At 27.0% G+C, this 23,649-nt stretch overlaps 1 protein-coding gene across 2 annotated transcripts; it reads left to right on the top strand.

The window, feature by feature from the left end:
- The first annotated feature begins 250 nt into the window (after positions 1 to 250).
- On the top strand, positions 251 to 22,675 carry LOC107163633 (SH2 domain-containing protein 4A-like). 2 transcript variants are annotated; one of them, XM_089224101.1, is made up of 10 exons: positions 251 to 617; positions 17,157 to 17,335; positions 17,431 to 17,587; positions 18,066 to 18,264; positions 18,531 to 18,678; positions 21,010 to 21,112; positions 21,211 to 21,341; positions 21,449 to 21,646; positions 21,796 to 21,828; positions 22,340 to 22,675. In XM_089224101.1, exons 2-10 carry the CDS (start codon positions 17,164 to 17,166, stop codon positions 22,462 to 22,464), a joined length of 1,266 nt encoding a protein of 421 aa, XP_089080227.1. In that variant the 5' UTR covers positions 251 to 617; positions 17,157 to 17,163; the 3' UTR covers positions 22,465 to 22,675. The 2 variants fall into 2 exon arrangements, with proteins under 2 accessions (XP_089080227.1, XP_015366618.2); XM_015511132.2 differs by lacking the exon at positions 21,796 to 21,828 and having other exon boundaries at positions 253 to 617.
- Positions 22,676 to 23,649: the final 974 nt, after the last annotated feature.

Below are 23,649 nucleotides of genomic sequence, written 5' to 3'. Positions count from 1 at the left end.
AGTTTTGTAACATTAGTACCAAAAAGTAATTTAAATTACGTATAAATTATTTGCAGAATTTGTAATTAAATTACCATCTAAAATACTTAAAAAGTAATTTCGTTACAGTAATATGTAACTTGGTTAAGTTACTTCCAAACACTGGCTGTATGTACACAGTCGAAATGGAGTGATGGTAAATGGGCAAGCATTATTACCAATACGTCGTACGTCGTGCAATATTATTATGCTGCAGCCGTGCAGTACAGCACTACAGCGACCAGTGTACTCTTGGTGGTGGTGTAATCGGCGGCGTTGTTCGTGTGGACAGCACATTGTTATAACTAAAACTCGTCCAGTCGTGATTAGTCTGACTTTAGACGTTGACCCGCCGGCGTTGTCTACAGCGTGGAGTGCAAGTTAAGTCGCGTTAAGTCACCTGTAATATTTAAACAGGTTTCGTTCCAATATCAGGGCGACGATGACACTATACAGACAATTATAACCGTCGATTAACTACATTTAGCTGCTAGCTATAATTTTTAATTTTTCGAATGATAGGTATGGTTTGTTTTTAAAACTATAGTCAAACAATTGTATTCCTGATCAGAATTCGGCCTCAAACGGCACAAACAAAGGTAAGATTTAAACTTCTTTAATAGTTTAATGATCTATATAATAATATAGTTTATAATATTAGAAAGTCGACTGTTGGTTAAAACTTAAAATGATTAACTTTTCGCTGTTTTTGGATGTATTGAATGTTGCTAGGTATATATGTCTAAATAGTTATTTAGAAAATGTATGTATTATTATTGATTAATTAAGTTCACACTTCTTCTTGAATATGGCAAAAAAAAAATAGGTTTCGAAATCACTCAATATTCAAATTATAATATATTTTAACTTTTTCCCTGTTTAGCTATAATTTTTAGTAAAACTAATTGGTAGATACCTACTTACTTGCCAATAATTCGTAATTAATAAATTTGTTTTCAAAACTCAAAAACATATAGATTAAAAAAAAATCAGTGGCCATTTGTATTACCTAGTAAACATATTACGATTTAAGTGTGCTATGAATCTATATGATTAGATAGTAATGAACATAATACAAATAAATATACATTGTTCTTTGTTCAATTAATACTATAAGATACTTTATATAATATTATGTAGGTTACTGTCATACAACAATAATACAGTAAATAGTTATAATGGTTCACCTGCACGTAATAATAAATTATAAGCACGTTTTGTTATAAATGAATAAATGATAACTATTTAAAGTATTAAAATAAAGTAAGGTACTAACGAACAAAAATAATTCTACATAGTGTACGAATTAAAAAATATAATAAAAACATTAATTAAGTGAATAAAAAGATGTCTAAATGAATAAATAATTGTTATCAAATAGAAAATGTTCAATTTGGATACAAAATATTCCACCATGGCTTAATAGGGGCAACTTTTTAAAATCTGATTTTTGTAAGTTGTATTGGATATTTTGAATTTGAAAGGCAAAATGTATATTATGTTAATTCTTATCATAATGGTAGGTATATGTTTTTAACTCATAGAAAATACATTTTTCAATAACAATCTATTCATTATTCTATAGAATAACAAACATATATATTATTATTTACTGAAACAACATCAAACACCACTTTTGTCTTATCGTGAAGTCAATATAGATAAGTTTAACTACGGAATAACAACACATAAAAAAACTTCCTGTCCACAACATCCTAATCGATGTTGAATATTATTTATAAACCACAGATTTTTTTAATATTTATATAGTTAGGTACATATATTATTATGTGTAGTTGTTTAGTTTATTCACAAATATATACCTACTCAAATTACGTGTATATCGATGAGACAATGACCTATAGTACTTGTTGTGGGTAAAACTGATATTGTGTAAAGAAAAGATAACACATATTTATAAAATTGAAATGTTAATTTTTTCAAGTAAGACACGTCCCTATAGTCAAAGTAAAGATTATAAATTAAACAATCATCTTTTTTGAAAATATTTATTACATATTAACATGTAGTGCATAGGTGCATTATGTGTTTGTTTTGAATATTTATTTTTTAAGGACGACGTATCATTCTTTCAAGTTACACCATAAACGGGAAATATTTAAATGTTTTAAAAATAGCTTATTCGAGTTACACATGTTCAACAACGTGGTGGGATACTGTCTAGAGGATCCCGTTTTATTTTTTGTTGGAGAAAAAAACTGCATATGGTATTATGATGTAGTTATACCCACAACACTCTAGTCTGTAATTTGATGGAAATATGCAACCATCCGTGAATATGAACATGCTGATAGTCATAGTTATAACGATATATTACAACAGAGTAACATTTTCTTTCATTATTTACGATTTTAATAATTTATATATCTATTAAACATTTTATAAGATGTTGTACATACTTTTTTTTTACATAGGTACACATAATAATACATATACGTTTATGATTAATAAATTAATTAATAACTTCTAAAACAAACAACAATAACATTACATGTAATCTAATTTATATAATTTCTAAAATATCCCATACCTTTTATTATTATATTGTAATAAAGCAAGGTTTTCAATTGTTTCACAATTAAAGTCATGCTTTCCATCAAATTTGTTATTTTATAAATGATAATGGAAACGAGAGCTTTAAAATGTTTAAATGTAACTATGTACAATATATTATTTAAATTATATTTAGAACTATATCCTTGTTTCGTTGTGTGCTTAATTGCATTGATCTTATAATATTTATAACATGTTATAAAACCAATACTAAAACAAACATTTTTGAAAAAAATATCTGACATTTAGAGTATACTAACATGGGTAACAATGTCCCTACCACACAAAACATGTCACGTAGGTAATTAAAGACAATGCCACTGATGATACATCTCAATCATCCAACACATGCAGTTACCTACTATAAGATAGTAAAATGTATCATATTTGTGCTAACGCCCATATTATAAATCCTTGAACATGATCTTATAATTTCAGGAATTTGTTTTATTATTATAAAGTGCTCGCAGTGTCCATTTGCTACTACATTGTGGTTTACAATAACATGACATCTACAGCACTGTTCAAACTTGTATGTCGTTATACCATAATCGGAACAAAAAACATCAGATATCAATTCGCACTTACCTAGTCATTAATACAATCAGCGATCAAACAAATAGGTTTGGTATTGATCGTTTTAAATATTGCAGGAAATAAGACTTCAAAGCGAATTTCACTTATTTGTTTTTAAATCTTTCGACCCGGATAGATTGTAATTGTTTTTTAATAAATTGGATTGACAATGTTCATGAAAGTCGTTATGCTACGTTGGTCTTTTAGTAGCCGATTAGTTTAACAAATCCGTAATTTTTTCAATGCACTCAAATATTTAATGTGGGTAACAAATGGAATATATTTTTACTAGAATAACCAAGTATTCTTGAAAAAGTAGTTCTTTATTTAATTTTCTTTTTTGCTTTCTTTGTTTTTAAAATACGAAAAAAATCGTAAAATGTAAATTAAATTTGAACTGAAATTAAAAAAAAAACACATTAATCAACATAATACCCTCGTGGCCTCGTATGAAGTTTTCACTTGACCTTTTTGAAAAACATATAAGTTTTGAATTATTGTTATATTTGTTTAATTGTTTCTATTCACCGTTACCGGCGTCACCTGTACATGCTTTCTACGTAAATACTAAATTTCGTTTGGATTGTATTCAACCGGTTCCATAATGTTGTGTAATTAGTTCAAGAATACACTACTGTTATTACTATTTAATAACACATTTCGCATGAATCACGAATATTAAGTACAGTTTGTCAGAAAAACGATGTTTTATATTCTATTCGGCGAGTGTTTATGCCGGATGTTACATGCTCAAAACTATGTGCCTGTACTATACAGATACAATAGGTATAATAAAATATATTGGTATTCGTAAAATAATACGACATTAAAACATAGAATATGGATTACGGAGACAGTTTAATTTAATCCAATGTAAATAATTGTGTACCTATATTGGTTTGTAGGTATAATGGTATAAATTAAATATTTTAATAATATTTTCCAAGTATACTACTTAAGGAATACCCTATGACTCCATTCACACTAATAAATTATTATCATGAACTCATGCAGAATACCACATAGGTATATCTATTCGGCTATACCAATACATATATGAATTATATGATATAATATAATATTTATACCTACGTACCTATATTATAACACATGATAGCTGACCGGTAAAATTATTTTAAAAACTAATGATATTTTGAAAGAAATTACAAAAAATTTGGGGTGAACATAATAAGGATGCAAATGTGACGAGGTCGTCGCCGTCGTACCCTTTTAATATTTTTTAATTCTCATAACTTGCTTTAAAATTTAAACGACTAAATCCCTACTTAGGGCCATTGATAATATTCTTAGTGTTTTCCTTCACATTTTAAGTTAATTCTCTACTTAAAATCTAATATATTAACCGTTAGTTTACTCCGCTTATTAAGACGAAGACAACATACGAGCCACAAGAGGTCATTTTAATGAATTATATTGTACATCAGTATATAAAATATTATTTATTAGTTAGATACTCGTTGTAATATTACATTCTAATAAATATATTACTTTTATTTAATAAAATAATATATTTTATAACATGTGAATGTTTTAGCACAGCAAGTAAACGAGATAACTTCTTTAAATACTTATAAACAATAATATATTATGAGGAGGGGTCGAGGGGACCATCCAATGATAGCACCCGACGTGTTTTTTTATGTTGACATAAATATTATATTATTCTAGTTGGTACTACTATAAATAAATAAAAATATTGTATGCCTAGGATCGTAATCGTAAATAAAATATTACGTTATTAGTATATTATCCGGATACTACCACAATATTCGCTGTATAATAAATGGTCATCATTACTCATTAGTCATTAGTCATTACTCATTACACTATTACCTATATAAATCGAATAAAATATGATTGCACTCCTTTCATATAGAATTCCGGTATTTATGCATTTGAAACAACTATATTAGAATTATGTGAATTGGGTGTATAAAAGAAAATTAATTATTAACCATATTAGTATCATTAATATGATTACCCGGAATTGGTTAAACTCTGAAAACGTATGATCTTTACTATACAGTTAGTGGATCCGTCTCATAAAGTGATTTTTTATGCACCATGTGTCAGCAAACACATATCATACAGTCTACTGTCCTTGACCGAACCGTTGACACTTTGCTACATAGCTCAGCCGAACAACTATAACAATGACGAATAAAAATTGTTTTTTTTGTAAATATTTTTATTTTTTTGTTTCTCTCTCTTTTTTAAACAGTGTATTTCTTAGCCATTTATATTATCTGTAAAAAAAAATATGCGTTGTATTCTATGTAATTTCTTTTATTGCGTTGGTAACTTAATAGTGGACTTAAACAGTTATTACTTACTATATAGTCAATACAAACTAAAGAAACCGTCGATAAAATATTTTAAGTCTTAACAAATTTACTTATAGTTTACAGCCTGACACGTGAAATTTTACATAAATAAATGAGTCATTTAATACAATATAAAGGTACAAACATATTATTAGAGTTATTGTTTAATTATTTTATATGGATAAATAAGTTGTAAACATACCATAGTTTTATAAACATTATAATTTAATATTTTTAATATTTTTTACTACTCAATCTGTTCAAATATGCGTTGAACAATAAGCGAATGAGATGTTTGTAAATGAAAAAATTACTCGATTCATAAAATGAAGAAACCGCTCCCAGTGGAGGAACTTCGAGACATTTTGAATATATATAAGATATTATGTTAGATATCAAAAAACTTACATTGTTACTCAAAACTTAATAATATTTATTTTTTGAGTATTTGAAGTTGACGAAAATAAAAATAACATATTTAAATTTGGCGTGATTAGCAATTTTACTAAACTCGAATAATTGATGAAAAGTATAATAAAACGAGATTATTTCTACTTAATGAGTAGATTTTCTCGTAATTTATATAATAACTTTTGCAGGGTAAATGGTAATGTTTTCTTTAAAATTAAAATAAATACCCATTTATTTTTAAAGATTATAATCACATCTGGTATTTGTAATACTTATACATATTTTTTATTTATATTTATTTTTATTAATCTGAAAATTCTAGTTGATTGCAATTTTCTTTATCAAAACAAAATAATTTATGTGTTATATTATATATTATATTATATTTATGATACTTTCTTTAAAATAAAACCATTAGAATTTATTTATATAGGTAATATATTATTTCGATAATAATTTATTGATTTTAGTATATTTTAATGGTATGTTTTTAATTATTTTTTCAATAAATCTATGTTTATTTTAATTCGTGATTAAAATAAATTGACGTGCTCTAATTGCCTCGGTAGCTTAGAAATTTGAATCAAATAAATAATTGCTAATTATCTATGAATGTAAAGTATTTTAATATTATAGAACTATAATATTATTCTGTAGATCAAAAAATATTTTTAATTTATCGTCAATACATAGGTAATATTATAAGCTATTTTATGTTAAAACTTAACTGCAGCCAATATTTCAATAGTTCTGAATTAACATGTTTTGTTTAACTAACCAACTAAGTAAAAAAAAAACAAATTAGTTCTATAATAATTACTACATTCAATATTTTAATTATGTCATATATAGGTTATAGGTAGTACATAATATAATTTTTAAATTTTAACTAACATTGTTTGGGGTGAAACATAATTGTTACTAAGTTATAAATCCTACTCCGTTTCGGGTTTCATCTGTATCGTGATCAATGATAAACTCATCTTATTTGGTTACATAATTCAAACAAATAAATATATCTATTATCTTTCATTATAGCATATAATTATAATAATACATACCTATCTATTGTAAATTAAATGAAGCCATAACGAAACCTAGACACCATGATCTTTCAATTAAGTTAAAATATCTCGAGGTTTTTATTTGTATCATTTTTGTATATGAAACAAAAGGATGACATAACTCAAGGATGTTTCCCACGTGATGTGTATCCGCATCATTAAACCACAGTACAACTGTAAGTGACAATACTCGAGTTAATTGTTTATTTTTTTTCTGAACAGTCGTTACCGAACCCTGACAAAACGAATTATATGAATTACTAAAATGTATAATACATTTGATGATGACAAATTTTGTAAATAACTCTAAAGAAAATTATTGAGAAACAATATTTTTCAATATTTATTTATATTTTACGTTTACAAGCCTTGTTGGAAAATGTTACAATGGACAGTAGGTACAATGAGCTGCATTGAATGGCACTCTATTGTACCTATATATATGTATGTATGTGTAATATTATATATATATTATCTACAATGAAGGATTTCTCTTTTATACACATACACGCACACGCCTTACACACACTAGATTTAGATATAAATAATTCATTTGTAAAGATATACATAATACTATAATATAGACAATTTTCATAGAAGTTATATATATAAAAAATTATATATATATTTATATACGGTAGATATTATTTAAAACTAAACAATATTACATTTGACTGCGATAATAAGATTAAAGGCAGCAGGATTTTCAATTTGTCATAATATTATTAATTATTATGAACTATATAATACGAGTTTATAAATTCACAATTATACTGATTAATAATTATTGCAGATTATAGCTTAAATTTCGATATATACTATGATTTAGTTGCTATATCAAGCATATTAGGTATATGTATATTGTATATAGTATATATTATATTAAATTAAAAAAAAAAACGTGAATTATAGTTATATAGCCGTATATGTAGGTACTTTTAGGAGTTAGGACATATTCCTTAATATTCCAATTATTTTTACGGAGTTATTTGTTATTTCACTCTTAATAAATTAACTTTAACCGCGCGTAATACACTATAATACGCTAATAATTCACACTCTAAATGGCCTAAATTCAACATCTCCAGACAAATCTTCGGGAATCCATCATCGATGAAACAAGCACTTGGAGAAGAGAACTGCAAAAATATTTACAATTTCTTCACAAACATAGGTGATACTGTGATAGGTTTAGCAAAAGAAGAAAAAAATTTTACATAATATATTTTACATTCCCTTTTCTATGTCTAACATAATGTCTCCCCATAAAATTATTACCTTACGTATAATTATCTTACGCTAATGACCTGTGATGTTGAAGCCTTTAACCCAATAAAAAAAAAATGCACACTCTACATTGTAATGATATAATATTATTATCGTTGGACACTGTAGATTATACCGAGGTTTTATAACTTTTTAAAATAGTATAAAATTTATATTTTTATAATTTATTTTGCATAATATGTAAAGATCGTGAACACTGTCTTAATAATGAAGATACCTTTAGCGCGTTAAGATTTTTCCTAACAAAATAATATAATTTCTAATTTCCAACTTAACTATATTTGTTTCTTATTGGCATTGAATTATAAAATTATAAACATTAACCAATAGGCATGTCTTAAGCTATAAATGAAATTCAGGTACATAAAATTGTTGTCTGACTTCTATAACTATATCGTAGTATTAAACGAATATCGTGAGAAGAAAATGTACGTGCTTTATACGACACTATAATACGCACAAATAAATATATTGTATTTATACAACCATTATATGACATGCAGGGTGATTCATTTAGCATGCGCTGCAGTGCACACCCTGATGTTTTTTAATCATAAGTCTATTCAAATACTGATTTTTTTAATTTTTATGTATACATACTTAATGATTATAATATATTATCAAATACTTAGGTATATTTTTATACGATTTAAGAAGTGGTCTATATAGTCTGTACTTTGTGGTAATATCAACTTTTTTTTATGAGAAATTTATATTGTTCTTATAAACTTTTAAGTGGATGACTTTTTTGAAAATTTCAATTTGCTTGGATCGAAAGTCGAATAAATAATTGTTGAGCTATTCTTTGTTCTCTAAGGATAATAAGTCTGTCTATAAATTATAATGTAGTAAATTTGGAACAGATATAGGCAATAATGATGATTTGATAGTAATTAATATTAATCGATTGGTATTTAATAATAAATAATAATTTTTAAAAGTTGCCCTAGTAGAACCTTCTAGATTAAAAAAGAATAGAAATATTAGATTCATTTTATATTTTTATTTTTGTAAACCATTTTGAGGACTATTATCCTTTTAGTACCAATATGGCAATATAGATTCATTTAAAAAAAAAAAAATCGTATTTGCAATATAGGTACATTATCATTTACCATTTAACAGTTGGTATCTACATTATATTTATCGCAAATTCTTTATTATTGCTTGTTATCGGAACGTGAAATAATCAAATAAGTTTAGCAATATTATAATACATAGTTATTGCAATTTTCAGGCGTTCACTATAAGATCAAAAAAGCAAGCGTACCGACTTAAAAAAAACCAGATTATAATTTATCTTTACACCATATGTATAGTCAACGGTACTATGATTTTCTATAATATTATATTATAACCTCACAAATGTTTTTTTACAGAAAAATATTTCATTCTAGAGTTATAATATTGATTTATGATATATAATTTGTAGCATGGATCCAATTAATTTGTTTGAAACCTCTTTTAGTTCTTTAATTGGATACATTTAGGAAATTTGATAAAAAAATCTATATAATCACTCTAAGTCAGCTATACACAAACAGTTTAGTATAATGGCACTCGTAATACGGTTCAGGAGAAAATCATCATTTATCGTTCACTATTATTATGCACTTAGCACTTATGTAGTTGTGTGTAATATTATTATAAATCAATGAGGAAAATGGACCGTTGCATGCGTTCCTATATTCTGAATAATATATTATATTTGTGCGCCGAAGGGGGGGGGGCTCTTTAATGTACCTATCGGTATTTTTAACGGTTACGAAAAATTCACTTCTCTAATTCTTTTACGTGAATTTTGGTAGTGCAATACAATAGATGTAATAGTCAAGTAACAGCCAACAGGTACATACTTATTATACCATCAGTTGACCTAAACTCATCGTCGTCACGCCGCGAACGTTTCCGCTTGCATTTCTCTCCGCTGCAGCCGAACTATATAGAGTAGGTACCCACTGACATAGACACTTGGCGACGGCAGTGGGAATATTATGGCGCTCGATTCCTCATGGTAGTATATATCTTTTGTCTACGGTATTCGAATATTGTCGGCTCATAAAGTATATGTATTTATTTCTACCATAATTAATTACGAGTTTTCGCATAAAAATCACTGTGACGTTGACGATTATTACATACATTTCTTGTTTGTGATAGAGCATACTAATGTATCGACTGAAACCCCACAATAAAATATATTATTTTTTAATATTTTCACAATTTTTTTCATTTCAAAGATCAATAAATTGTATAGTAATTTGTAAGACTTTTATAATGTATGCAATGCGCGTGAAAAAGTTTATAAGGTATTAAACTAATTTAAAGTTTGTATTTAGCTTCGATAAACAATTAATCACTTTAAAGTACCTATAACATCACTTCTAAAAAATTCATGTGCGTTCGTAATAACTATAATAATCAATAATATTTCTAAATAATGATAAATAGTGAATATATACGAGTAAATAAACATAATAATATATTATATAATCATCAATAAATAAATACATAAAGGTGTTCAAGTCACTTATATATTATGTCATATGTACATTTTAATGTTTTTATTACCTATCAGGAATAAAGTCCGAAAATTTCAAAATATTCTATTATATTTTCTTTATAATTATAAAAATAGTTGTTGAAGCAGAAATTTATAATTTCAAGACCAATGAATATGTACATAATATGTATGATTTATACATTTTTTAGTTTTTTAAAAACACATTTATTTGAAATCGATTTGGTCATTGTTTCAAAAAACGTAACTTATTTTAAATTATTATTATAGTAGAGCAATCGATATTTATATCAACTACTTTTTTTTTAAATTGTTGATAATAACATTTGCAAACGATAATAGGTTTATATTTTTAAGCTTATACTTTTTTACTAACAACTATTTTTAATTTTTATATGGAACTATAGGTAATATTTATAAACTGTAATAGGTAGATATAAGGAATCTGGAATAGTGATCAAATTAATAAGTTAATATGGTACCTTATTGGTACCTATGATATTATTATATTAATATTATATAAGATTTTACATTTTTTAAACTAATTGTTAAATTGTACATGGAATACGACATATAATATAATACAAATACCTTTAATTATAAATGAAAATGTAATAGAATTTCAGAATTTTTGTCTGAGATTAGTTCCGTATATTGGTCTATATGAGTCACTATAAGACTACAGATCTTATAGTGATTGGCACGATGCTATAACTCGCTAGTATTAGTTTTTTTTGCATATACTTTACTTTATGCTAGTACCTATACACATAATTTACTGAAAGAAAATAACATATTATGAATGATTTGTTGTTGGTCTATTCGCTATCGTCTACTACGTGATTCTATACGAGTTGTCATATTACGCAGCAGCTGGATGCATACTAATCATCGTTTTATACGATATATCGGAACATATAATGCAATGGTTATTGCGATTTGCGTAATAGCGGTAATGGTGTTGTTACTATGATCATCGATAATATTATATTTTTAAAATATAGAGTATAGCTATTAGTTGTATAGAGTAATAATATATTATATGAATTATTATCGATGCCTATTAACTATTAAGTATGCATAATTTTATTGGTATTTAGTTTGATGATGTATTTGCTACAACAGTCCACGCAGTCTCCAATCATGATGTTAAAGTCCATTTCTATTTCATTTGCTATTCATATATTACATTTTTTGATAATCCTATAAGGTTAAGGCCGTGCTAAGCTACTACCTATATAAGTATATAATAGCCACTAGGTGTAGGTTTATAGTATACTTTACCTATAACTTATAAGTATAGATGACCAGATAGTTTATATTTTGTAATAGTTTAGTGGAAACGACAAATTATTTGTTACGTGCATTATAATGTACAATTCACCCATACCGCTAAATCATTTTTTAAAGATAACCGCGTGCATTTTCAACGGCATCGCCCTGTAGTTTTAATAGTGGATTGATTGTGGATACCAATCGGATGTGTAGGTGTATTAAATATTAATCAGTCCACTGTACACACATGTCGTATATATATACTGAGTATAGGTAGGTACTTACATATTGTAAATACTCGAAGAAATCGTTTATTTTATGAAATAGTTCGTTTGTAATTTACCTAATATAAACATTTCACGGCGAAGGTGATAAAAATAAGGCGCAGAGCTGATTATCGATTGGCAGTGCGGAAAATCGCTACTTATCCGACGGCGGTGGAAATAATCAGTTTTGTCGTTTTGTGTGGTCACAGGCAGCCGCGTGTCAATGCAATAACGATAGCCCTTCTCTTCACTCTATCTCTTTCACTCTTTTTCTGTCCGCAGGCAATACAACATATTAATATAATAATAATAATAATAATATTGTAAGACGTGCCGTCGCAGCCATTGTTACGCCAAACAATGCGTCCGACACACGATCGATTAGGGGCGAGGCGATTGTAAATTTTAACGATATGCATACAAGCAATAAGCATAATAATAATATATAAGCTCAGATGGGCATATCGATAACAAAAAACCTACGCATTAAGTCATTGGTCATGTGACATACGAAAAGTAGGTATTGCTGGTATATAGGTACACAGTACCTATATATAATACATAGGTTTCTTGCATGTTATTATTATGTTAAGCGTATTCCACCGCGGTATATATATCATTATGATGCAGTTATTTAATGTAGTATTCCTAGCTAAAACCTCTTACTTTAAAGTACGATTAATTTTTTGCGGACGCTGTTTCTTCCTACATCCGCCGAGCCCCCCCCCCTTCTAATTTTTTCCCAAATCAAGCTCGACAAGCTCTACCTACTTGTTACCCGGCCATTATTGTTTTCACCAACATATTCTAACATTCATAATATCACAATAAATGTACACATCCTCTATTACCTACGTTTGTTTATTCGTGTCTCACCGGTGTCTATTTATTATACAACGCGTGACGTCCGAATATATGTGAATGGAAAGAAAAACGCGATATTTTGTTCAGCTATGACTAACGTCATGAGCTCATAAATATTTCCTGATATTTGGCAGTCACACCGAAATCATAACAGTTTTATTATATTATTGATTTATCATACGTATTTTATATGTTGCATCCCACTAATAAAGTAATAAATATTTAATACGTGTACTGTATAGTACTACTGTACTGAAATGTATGTTGCTACTTGCTAGTGATAACCACGATTTAAATTAGGCGATGCTGATAATATACTCTCACATACACGTCATATATACTTGACACTTGTATATTATAAATTTCTATCGTCTATATCTACCGTTTTTTTCTCTCTTTGATGATAAAATTCAACGCATTGGCCACAATGATGATGGATGTACGTCATATTAAAAACAAACTTATTTGCAAATAAGTGAGCGCGCTCGCGCGTGTGTGTATACATATAATACGCATATATAAAGATTATACTATATAATAGCTGTTATGCTATATGGCAATATAAAGATAATATATCATATCTTGGATTATTACTCATCATAAACGAAACAAAATGTGCTACGTCCATATTACTATTATAGAGGCGTATATATAATACAACTTGGGCAGTATTATAGTATAATTATATAGAGTAATATAACAATAATAATTGTAATGCGCAACTTATTATATAAGCGCGCAATGAGTATTCATTTAAAAATGTCCAAAATGTTACAATCAAGTGTTTAGGTATGTGGGATAAGTGATAACTAAGTAATCTATGTACCTAATGATTATTTGTAGGTAGGTAGTTAAATTTTAATCAATAGGTTATATAATTTGTTATTTTATTTATATCTTACACATTTATATGAACCAATATCAAAGTTTAAAGATAAAATAAAACTAGGGAAGTCGGTTGGATGTAAATGTTTCGAGAGAAGGTACCTACTTACTTCGTCATTATCCATTAAGTATAGGTCATAATGAATGTGTTATGAGTTTGAATTCATTTGAATTCAATTTATTTCAAAACGATTCTGGACGGAGATGGTGTGTTTATTAATTTCAATTTCTAAGAATATTTTAGAATTTGTTTATACTACTATTAATAATTAATTTTTTAATAGTTATATGGTGTATTTTAAGTATAACTAATTTTACCAAACACATCGTATATAATATTACCTACCTATTGTTAGAGACGTTAGAGTTGTAATTAATCGGTAGATGTGACTGATGGACCACAAAATAGGTACAAAAAGGAGAAAAAGAAGTGTGCAAAAGAGATAAAAGTTCAAAGTATACGGTGGTCTGAGCTAGAACTTAAAAATTGGAGTTTTTTGTTTCAAAGAGTATGATCATTTTGAACAATAGGTAGGTACTGATGGACAGAAAAAATGAAAAAAATAATTTAAAGATTTCAAATGCCTAACACTTGTACAGTTGAACAGGAATAAGAAGAATGAATTGACGCAATGTCGGTTATTATTATCGATTATTAACATCGGCTGGTTCATGTAAGGTCCGCACGATTTGGTTTTATACCAGCGGAGAATACTAACGGCACGAAAGCGTGAAATCGTTCAACTAATCTGCGTGTCTACCCGGGTTAGTCTTATGGCTCAGATGAAAGACTAGTTAAGTCGATCGTCGGTCGAATGCTCTCTTATACGAAACTGGTCGGTGATAACACGATAACACTATTGAGGTGAACTCGTGTTTAAACTGTTCAAAGACAAGCTTTTGACCGTATGTTCGTATGTGCCAAGTCATCTGTTACAGAAAAACAAAACCGCTAAAGTTCCATTATCAAAAACATTGTAAAAGTAATAATTATGGGTCGAATTAATAATAATAACAATCATAGACAGTAATAATATAGTAATAACACTCTAATAATAAACCTATTATAGTAATATACTGAGTGATTCACCAAGCATGGTTTTTTTTCAATAATGAATTTATTCAAATTATAATTTATTGAATTTTTAAAAACTAAATACTTTTTATCAAATACTGGTTTGACGTAAATATTATTGTTTCAGATATTTTATTTTATGATTTTCTTTATTATTTAGAAAAGAAAATTTTTCCAATCAATTTTTTTACGTTTAGTATATAGTATTTAGTATTATAGTTTAGGTTTTTAAACATTTTTGGCAATATAAATTATCACAAATATCATTCTTGATTTTTTTTTTTGTAAATTGGTTCAACTTCCAAGCCTGATTGATCCATAAAGTTTCTTAACGATTAGGTGCATCCTTTCCTATATACACAAGATATATATATTTAAAGTAGTGTCGATGGGCACTTCAATAAACATCCAGTTTTGTATCTTATTTTATATGTTTATTATGTATTGTTTATAAACAATACAGTTTATTTATATTTACTTTCTCAACGCAGACAAAAATGAAAAGGCAGGTATACCTATACTATTTGCAATATGACAGCGGACGCATGACGTTTCCATCGCGTATATTCATGTGTAATAAGGTGCGTTGTAAGCCCGTCAATAAAAAGCTGATTATTATTATTATTTCAGTTTTAAAGTGTAACAATAGGATAAATATCGAAACTATCAATAACGAGTAATGACGTAAATGCTGTGTTTTAAGCTCCTACATTAGCCCTGACACGCTTTCTATATAGGTATCTACTGAAATATTGACGCGGAAGTGACCCTGGTTGAATAACACTGTCATATATTATATACTAATGTAATGTATTATATTATACGTGTTTAACAAGTATATACTATAAATATTACTGAATTGCAATTTTACTGAAGTCTAACTACATACGTAAGAGTAGCCGAATAGGTACATTGAATACAAAGAACTATTCTATATGTTCCAGATGAATAGATCCTGGATAATACAGTTTTTGTCTGTAGTTTTCTGTTATAATATTATATGTTGATACTAAAAAGTGAATTAAAATTTTACTTTTGAGATGTACTAATGCAATTTTTGTATCAATACATTAGTAATTAACAGTGTAGGTATTAGGTACAGCAATAAAATATTGATAACATAGATTATATTATAGGTAGTTAAAACTTAAAATACCAAAACTAACTATAATTTTTATTTTTAACGATTAAGGATACCTAACTATTAATATACACAACACTATAATATAACATACATAATTTTGTTAATATATATTACTTTCTCTATGTAATAATAAATAATAATACAATTATTGCGTAAACGATTTTCATTATTAGAATGATGACCTATCTTTTAAACGCGCTATCTTCAGATAAGCAGAACAGAAATATTATTATCTGATTTTTTTCTTTTTTTTTACTATGATAATTTTTCATGTAGCCCTTCAAATAAGTTGTACTCATAACTCTTTTATCCTAGGTACATATCAGTACATGAATTAATTTAAAACAAACAACAGCTAAAATACTATAAATCGATAATATTTCTTATATCTACATTCAAAATTTGTAATTGTTTTAAAAATTTTAAATTATGAATAATTTGTATTTTTATGTGACATATATGATAATATACTTACCTATATAACTATATAGTATATATATATATGTATATTAAATAAATTATTATACAAAAGAAAACTTTAGACACAACGTAGATGCGGGTACCTAAAAATTGAAATACAACAATACAAAATTAGTTTTAATTAATATATATCTAATAATATTAAGAAAAAAACAATTATTATACATCTATTTAGTAATTCAAAAATAAAAATAAATTATAAAATATAGTAGGTTCGCTTTCACTCCGAGTTGGCGAAACGGTGCGTGATAAAAAGAAAAAAAGAATTAAACGTGCACGAAAAAAAAAATCAATTATCCATAGTTTAACTAGAAAAATACTAAATTGAACTATTAAACAGGCCAACTAAATTACTTGTTTTTAAATTTTAGATTCACCATGCTTCAGCAGATTCTCAAAGACATGTACGTCGATCCTGAGCTGCTAGCGGAATTAGACGAAACGCAAAAACAAACTCTATTTTGTAGAATGCGCGAAGAGCAAGTGCGACGTTGGAGTATATGGGATCATAAGGAGGACATTAAACCCACATATCCAAAACGACAAAAAAGTAAAAATATAATTAATATCCAGCTGATATTGAAATAATATATCGTGTACATTGCAATAGTAAATTCATTTTTATTGAACGAAATTATATTTTAGATAAAAAAAAAGTACAATGGATGTTGGATACAAATGGTAATCCTTGGACATGGGTCATGGGTGAGCATAAAGATGATAAGACTATTGAGCAAATAATTGAAGAAGAGGCTAGAGAAGCTGCAAGAATACAAGCAGAACATGAGACTGAACAATTACGGTTCGTTTTTATTAATTTATAAATAAAACTGTATGATAATAAGTATTAACATTATATTTTTGGAAAAGGTAATGCCTAATGATTAATAAGTAGGTAATGTAATATGTAAACATTATGTTACCCAAACCCATACAAATAATACAAAAATGAATTCCATATCGATTTTATTATAAATCATTATAATTTAAAATTGAAATTGTTTAAAAAGACATGGATACAGTGAGGTTTCTCCGCTCTCCATCTAACGTCTGCCTAACAAATTATTCACCCTCCCCCCAACGGGAAAATCTTAACTACACCTTAGTATATCAATATTTATTTTTATAAACTTTAAAATATTTATAAATATAATACGATTACACCATTTATTAGCATTTATAATTTATGTTATCGATTTTTAATTTGAATAAATTAGGTTAAAATAATTATTAATCAATTAAACTTTACAATAATTTATTTTATAATTTTATCACTCTAGATTAAAAGTTGAATCTGAATTAATGGCAATGTTGGAAAACAAAGCAAAGACTCAATTCAATCCTCCTGAAAATAAATATTCGCATGCGACTGAAGAGATTTACTGCTCCGTAGAAGATCTGAACACTAGAAATGCAAGAAAACCATGTGTGGACACTCAACCAATTCGTGGACCTTTAAAAGAACTATCATTCAACAAAGTATTTAATTTATACTATATCTCATAATCATAATAATAAAATATCTTAAGTCTATGAGACTATATAATATGATTATATGAATGATACTCAATACCTACCATTATACTATATAAGATATAACATAATATGATGTAAAATATAGTCTTCTGATCATATTGTGTATGTTTTGTAACACTAATTCTATATCGTATATTCGTATATACCTGTGAGTGGAACCAATCGTTCGATGAGCCCCTGAACATTAAGTTCATTGAACTGTTGTACAGGTGTCCGAGCGTGTGAGAAATTGGGAACAGAGAGTAATGGAAGAACGGACATCGGAAATCTATAACAAAATGAAAAATAAAAAAGAAGAAGAAGAGAGACAAGCCGAAGAAGCAGATAAAAAGCAAGAAATTGTTTGGAGAGAACAGAGTAAGCATCACTAAGCAAAACGTAACAAATAACAATATCAACTCATAATACAATTAAATATTTATCTTAACATTCATGTCAATATGTCATGCATTACATTTTTTTACTTGTGTAATAATTACATAAAATTAATATGTGCCACAATTGTTACTATAGTACCATTTTTTTAAATTTAACTTATGAGTTATGACTAATTACAATAGTCTATAATACTCACCTATAGGTGCCTATACTGCGATTAAGCTGAAAAGAGAATATACTGATATTAGTTATACTAAATACTTATTCAATAGTATGTGAATTCATAATATTATATAAAATTGAAAATAATGATACATAAAAATATTTAACAAAAATAAACAGTATACCAACTGCTTGAGTAAAGTACTTACTTAATTTTAGATTTTGAGCGGAGTAACGAATGTACTGATTTCACAACGATGTTTTTTATTTATTTATTTTTGTTGTCATCGCCTTTTGAGGTAGTAAAAATACTTCGATTTTCTTCAACAGTATTTTTTCTGATAGAAAAGCAAATCTGGTTGGTACTCTAGGGGGTCAAAGTTCAATCTCAATAGTTTTCAAAAGCGGCTCGAAAACAAATAAAATATTAAAGAAAAACGTGAATTTTTACACAAAACCGGTGTTCGACAAAATCGATTTTAATTTTTGGTGTAACTCAATAACAAATGATCGTAGATACATTAAATTACTACTGAATGTTTATATTATTATCATTTTCTATACACCATAAAAAACATAGACGATATGGGTACAGCTAGTTGTATATAAATACGAGAATAACACAATAATACATGCAGTAGCATTCGAGTTACTATATTGTAATATAATAATAATAATATAATAATATATAACTATATTGTACATTAATTACTTTTCGTGTTGATGTTCTATGATTAGTTTAGACTAAGGTTTTACGATTCACGAGTGTACAGGTGACGCGACTAATATAGCTCATTACGATAACGATCGCCGATCACCAGTGAAACATCAAAATGATCAATATTGTGGGTCACCAAAATTTTAATAATGTTCATAATGGGTCGTGCCATGAACAGCTTGGAAAACAACTAGTCTTTATTAATATAATGGTTTTTATATTATTGTATTAATGTTTAAAGAATTTGATATTAAATTATTTTACAATATTTAAGCTACTATATTGATATTTTAATTAAAATTGACTTGGATTTCCAAATACGTCTTATAACTAAGCCATTAATTCACAATAATTAAGTACCGGAATAACCTAACCTAACCTAACTTATAATATTACCCTATGTAATTAACTATACTAAAATCGTTTAGAACTTAAGCATTCATTAGAAATAAACGCCAAACGTTTGTCATTATAAGTAGAAATTGATTAATATAATAAATCTCATTGAACAACACAAATGTAAAAATCAATTTAACTTGCATATTACAAATGTAATTGTGTTTTAATGTTCCTTCTAATTTACCCTACAGGGTAACCATGGCTTCAATTTGCTTGAAATAATTTCTTATAATTAAATAAAATGGCACAGTTCTGAAAAAAAAGTTACAAAATATTTAATTAGTTACGAAAAAATTACCTATTGAAGATCTGAAGTTATTTTAATTCAAAATTTGATTGGAAGTTGTGTACTGTTAATCTATAATTTGAATGTTTTATGGAAAATATTTGTTAACAATTTTATTAAGCATGTTATTACTGTTATAAGACATTAATTAGTGCACATTATTACATTACTCCATTATATTATTATGATCTAGATAGTAAATTCTAACAGGACTATTACTTTATTACCTATACATGTCTATATATATATATATATTGTTACTTCAAGTAATAATAGTTATACAAGTACTGTACTTGTTATTTAATATTTAGATATTATAGATTAATAGCAAATTAACATTTATAAATAAAAATAAAATATTTATGAAGTCAATTTTAAATGTTCCGATAAATTATGAAGATACTTATTATACATTTATATTTATAAATTATGGCACTCAAGCATATCACTTTGAATAGTCGGAGTATAATATTATGACGTATCATATAATATTTACCCATAATTCATGAGTTAAAACAAAAATATGTTTTTTATGTATAAATAATAAATTGATTCTTTTCAAAAAACACAACCAATATTAATATATCAATTTCATTTTTAATAACAACAAAGATTTTGTTCCTATAAGTTAGTTCAATATTAAAACATATCATTATCATTTCATAGAATTGTGAGGCATTTTTAGAATACTTGCTACTTCCTAGTTTAAATCTATTCATAATAATTTAGATTTAAATATTTTTAGAACAAAAAGCTAAAGAAGTTGAGTTACAAATTCGACAAATTGCACGTCAAGCAAGAGAAGAACATAGAAGGTCACTTCTAAATACTACAGAAAACCCTTCTAAGTAAGTATCATGTATAATGTATATTCATATTTGAATTAAAAACTGTGTAGTACATTATAATATATAGTTATAAAATGAAAATATATTTTTTATTTTAGTGTAGTGTTAGTGCCAAATTCTTCCAAGCCTCCAAGTAAAAAAGCTGTTGTTGAATGGTTTAGAGCGAAAGAAATACCCAGAAGAGCTGGATTTGAAAAAGATAAAAATGCCATAGCCACTTGGTTCCACGGTATGATTTAGTTTTAAATGGAATTATTATATGTTATAACTTATAATAATATATTTATATGAGTTAAATGTTCACAGTTATTTAATTTATATTAATACATATAATAGGTCTCATAACGCGACAAGAAGCAGAGATTTTACTCATCAATGAACCAGTGGGTAGCTTTTTAGTTCGACTATCTGAACGAATTTGGGGCTACGCTATCACATACAAAGATCATGATTGCTGCAAACATTATTTAGTAGATGCATCTAATGGTCATTATCAGTTTTTAGGGACTAATCAAATGTCACATAATACATTGAGTGAGTTATTTTAGATCAACGCAATTAACAGAATTAAAATTAAATGTTTAATACATATATAGCTAAAAGAAAAAAAAAATGATTTTTGACTATGAATTATTATTTAAAAACTAAATAATAAATTAATTTAAATTACATGTATTGAATAGAGAATATATATAAACCATTCAGAATATTAAAAGGTAAATTTATTCTAATAAATAAATAGTTATCTATTTTATTAATTATTTACATTTTTAAGTTTTAGGTGAAACAAATAATTTGTTGATTTTACAAATGTATAATTAATGTTTTTCTTTATCATGATTTTTATTTCTGCAAACATTTCATCGGATTTTATGTGATTCTATCCATCGATTAAAATCGTGTTCATTTTGTACATTGTTTAGGACGCGAGGTACATAAGTTGTATCACTGAGTGCTATTTTTTTAATTGAATTAGTGGATTTGGATATTGGAGTTTAGAGTTTTGCATTTCAATTAAAGGTTAGGTTAGGTTATTATAGGTGTTAACCTATAATTTACTATATTTATTGTAATCATTTCGAATACTCACGCATTCCTTGTATCATATAAAGTCCTAAAAACAGTATAAAATATTATAATTATAATTATTATACCTATTAGGTACTTATTACCCGTGCAGTAGTTTTGTGCATTACACACGTATATTAAATAATATCTTTTTTTTAGGTGAATTAGTCAACTATCATCGAAACATGCCAATTACCAAGACTGGGGAAGAATTACTACTAAGACCGTGTAATCGCACAACAAATTTGCCTCCTCTTGTTTTCCAAGGCTTATTAAAAACATGAATACTGACTAAAACTAACCTAATAATTTCTACTATATATTTTTACAATATGTGTTTTTATGTTAAATATAAAATAAATTTTTATTCCTCATAATTTAGTATTTTTAAAATTATACTGTCTTACCCTTTACATATATTTTAAAAGTACTACTACCTACCTATAATCGTGTTTATAATTTGTATTGAATAAAAAAGACTATATACCTATTCTACATTTATTTTATTATTATAGTTGACCTATACTCGTAGTACTTCGTTGCCCGTTAAAATGCTTTATATGAATCAAACTTTGTTCAGTTTTTTATTTAATATTCTGCAGTGTAATGCTGTGCAAAACTTAAACATTCTCATCCGATCATCTTGAATCTCAAAATACTTGTTCAACCGCCACTTTAAAATAATAAAATGTGATTTTTTTTAAATGCTTTCTTAGTGCGCGCTTACATCTACATGGTAGTACAAAACTACAAAGATACCATGAAAATTAACATATCATTGTTTAAGATTCACGTTGATCAGTCAATGAGTCAGTCAAGACATATTCGGTAATAACTAATATTATATTAGTATATTACATTATAGCCATTCCGCATGGCGTTTCCCGTGAAACTATAACTTGTGATTATAATGCGAGTAGTATATTATCAGGTAAGCTCTACTCGTGCTGGATTGCGGACCCCGCGACGTACGTACGTAAATGTATAATTTCTAACTCTTAAGTTTCTAAGTTAAACTAAGTTTGTTGTTTTTACTTAATCCAACCTACGGCGGATTAAATACAATATTATATGCCATCAGGTGATTTTTTATATAGGTAGCTGTTTATCTGACTTCGCCCGAGAAATACAAACTACAGCGCTATATTGGTTGTATTTCGGGTTGTGTCATAGTGATTGGATGAGTTGTGAAGGAATGCATAAAGGATAAACATAAATTAACAAACAGACATGGATACTCGTCTACATATCCACACGTATATATTTGTTTTACATGTACCTAGTATAAATGTATTATTATTATTTTTTTTTTAATATAGCCTAAATTACTCAGGGGTAGTTTAGCTTTCTAACACACAAAAAAAAAAAAATAGAATGGATTTAAAAGTTTCAGGGATAAGTGTTACCCACTAAAAATATACACACAATTGACTTTTTTATAAGTATTAGTATAGAAAACTATTAATTTT

Source organism: Diuraphis noxia, unplaced genomic scaffold (genome assembly GCF_037042655.1).
Source record: "Diuraphis noxia isolate RWA-SAM2 unplaced genomic scaffold, SU_Dnox_SAM2 contig0003, whole genome shotgun sequence".
NCBI lineage: Eukaryota > Metazoa > Arthropoda > Insecta > Hemiptera > Aphididae > Diuraphis > Diuraphis noxia.
Note: the sequence above shows the minus strand (reverse complement) of the source record. Positions and strands in the feature narration are given on the sequence as shown.

Bases quoted from the DNA above. Each gene is read 5' to 3' on its own strand.
- LOC107163633 (XM_089224101.1), top strand. From the start codon at position 17,164: ATGCTTCAGCAGATTCTCAAAGACATGTACGTCGATCCTGAGCTGCTA. The intron at 18,679-21,009 runs GTAAGCATCACT...AAATATTTTTAG, and splicing joins AATTGTTTGGAGAGAACAGA to AACAAAAAGCTAAAGAAGTT. The intron at 21,113-21,210 runs GTAAGTATCATG...TTTTTATTTTAG, and splicing joins ACTACAGAAAACCCTTCTAA to TGTAGTGTTAGTGCCAAATT.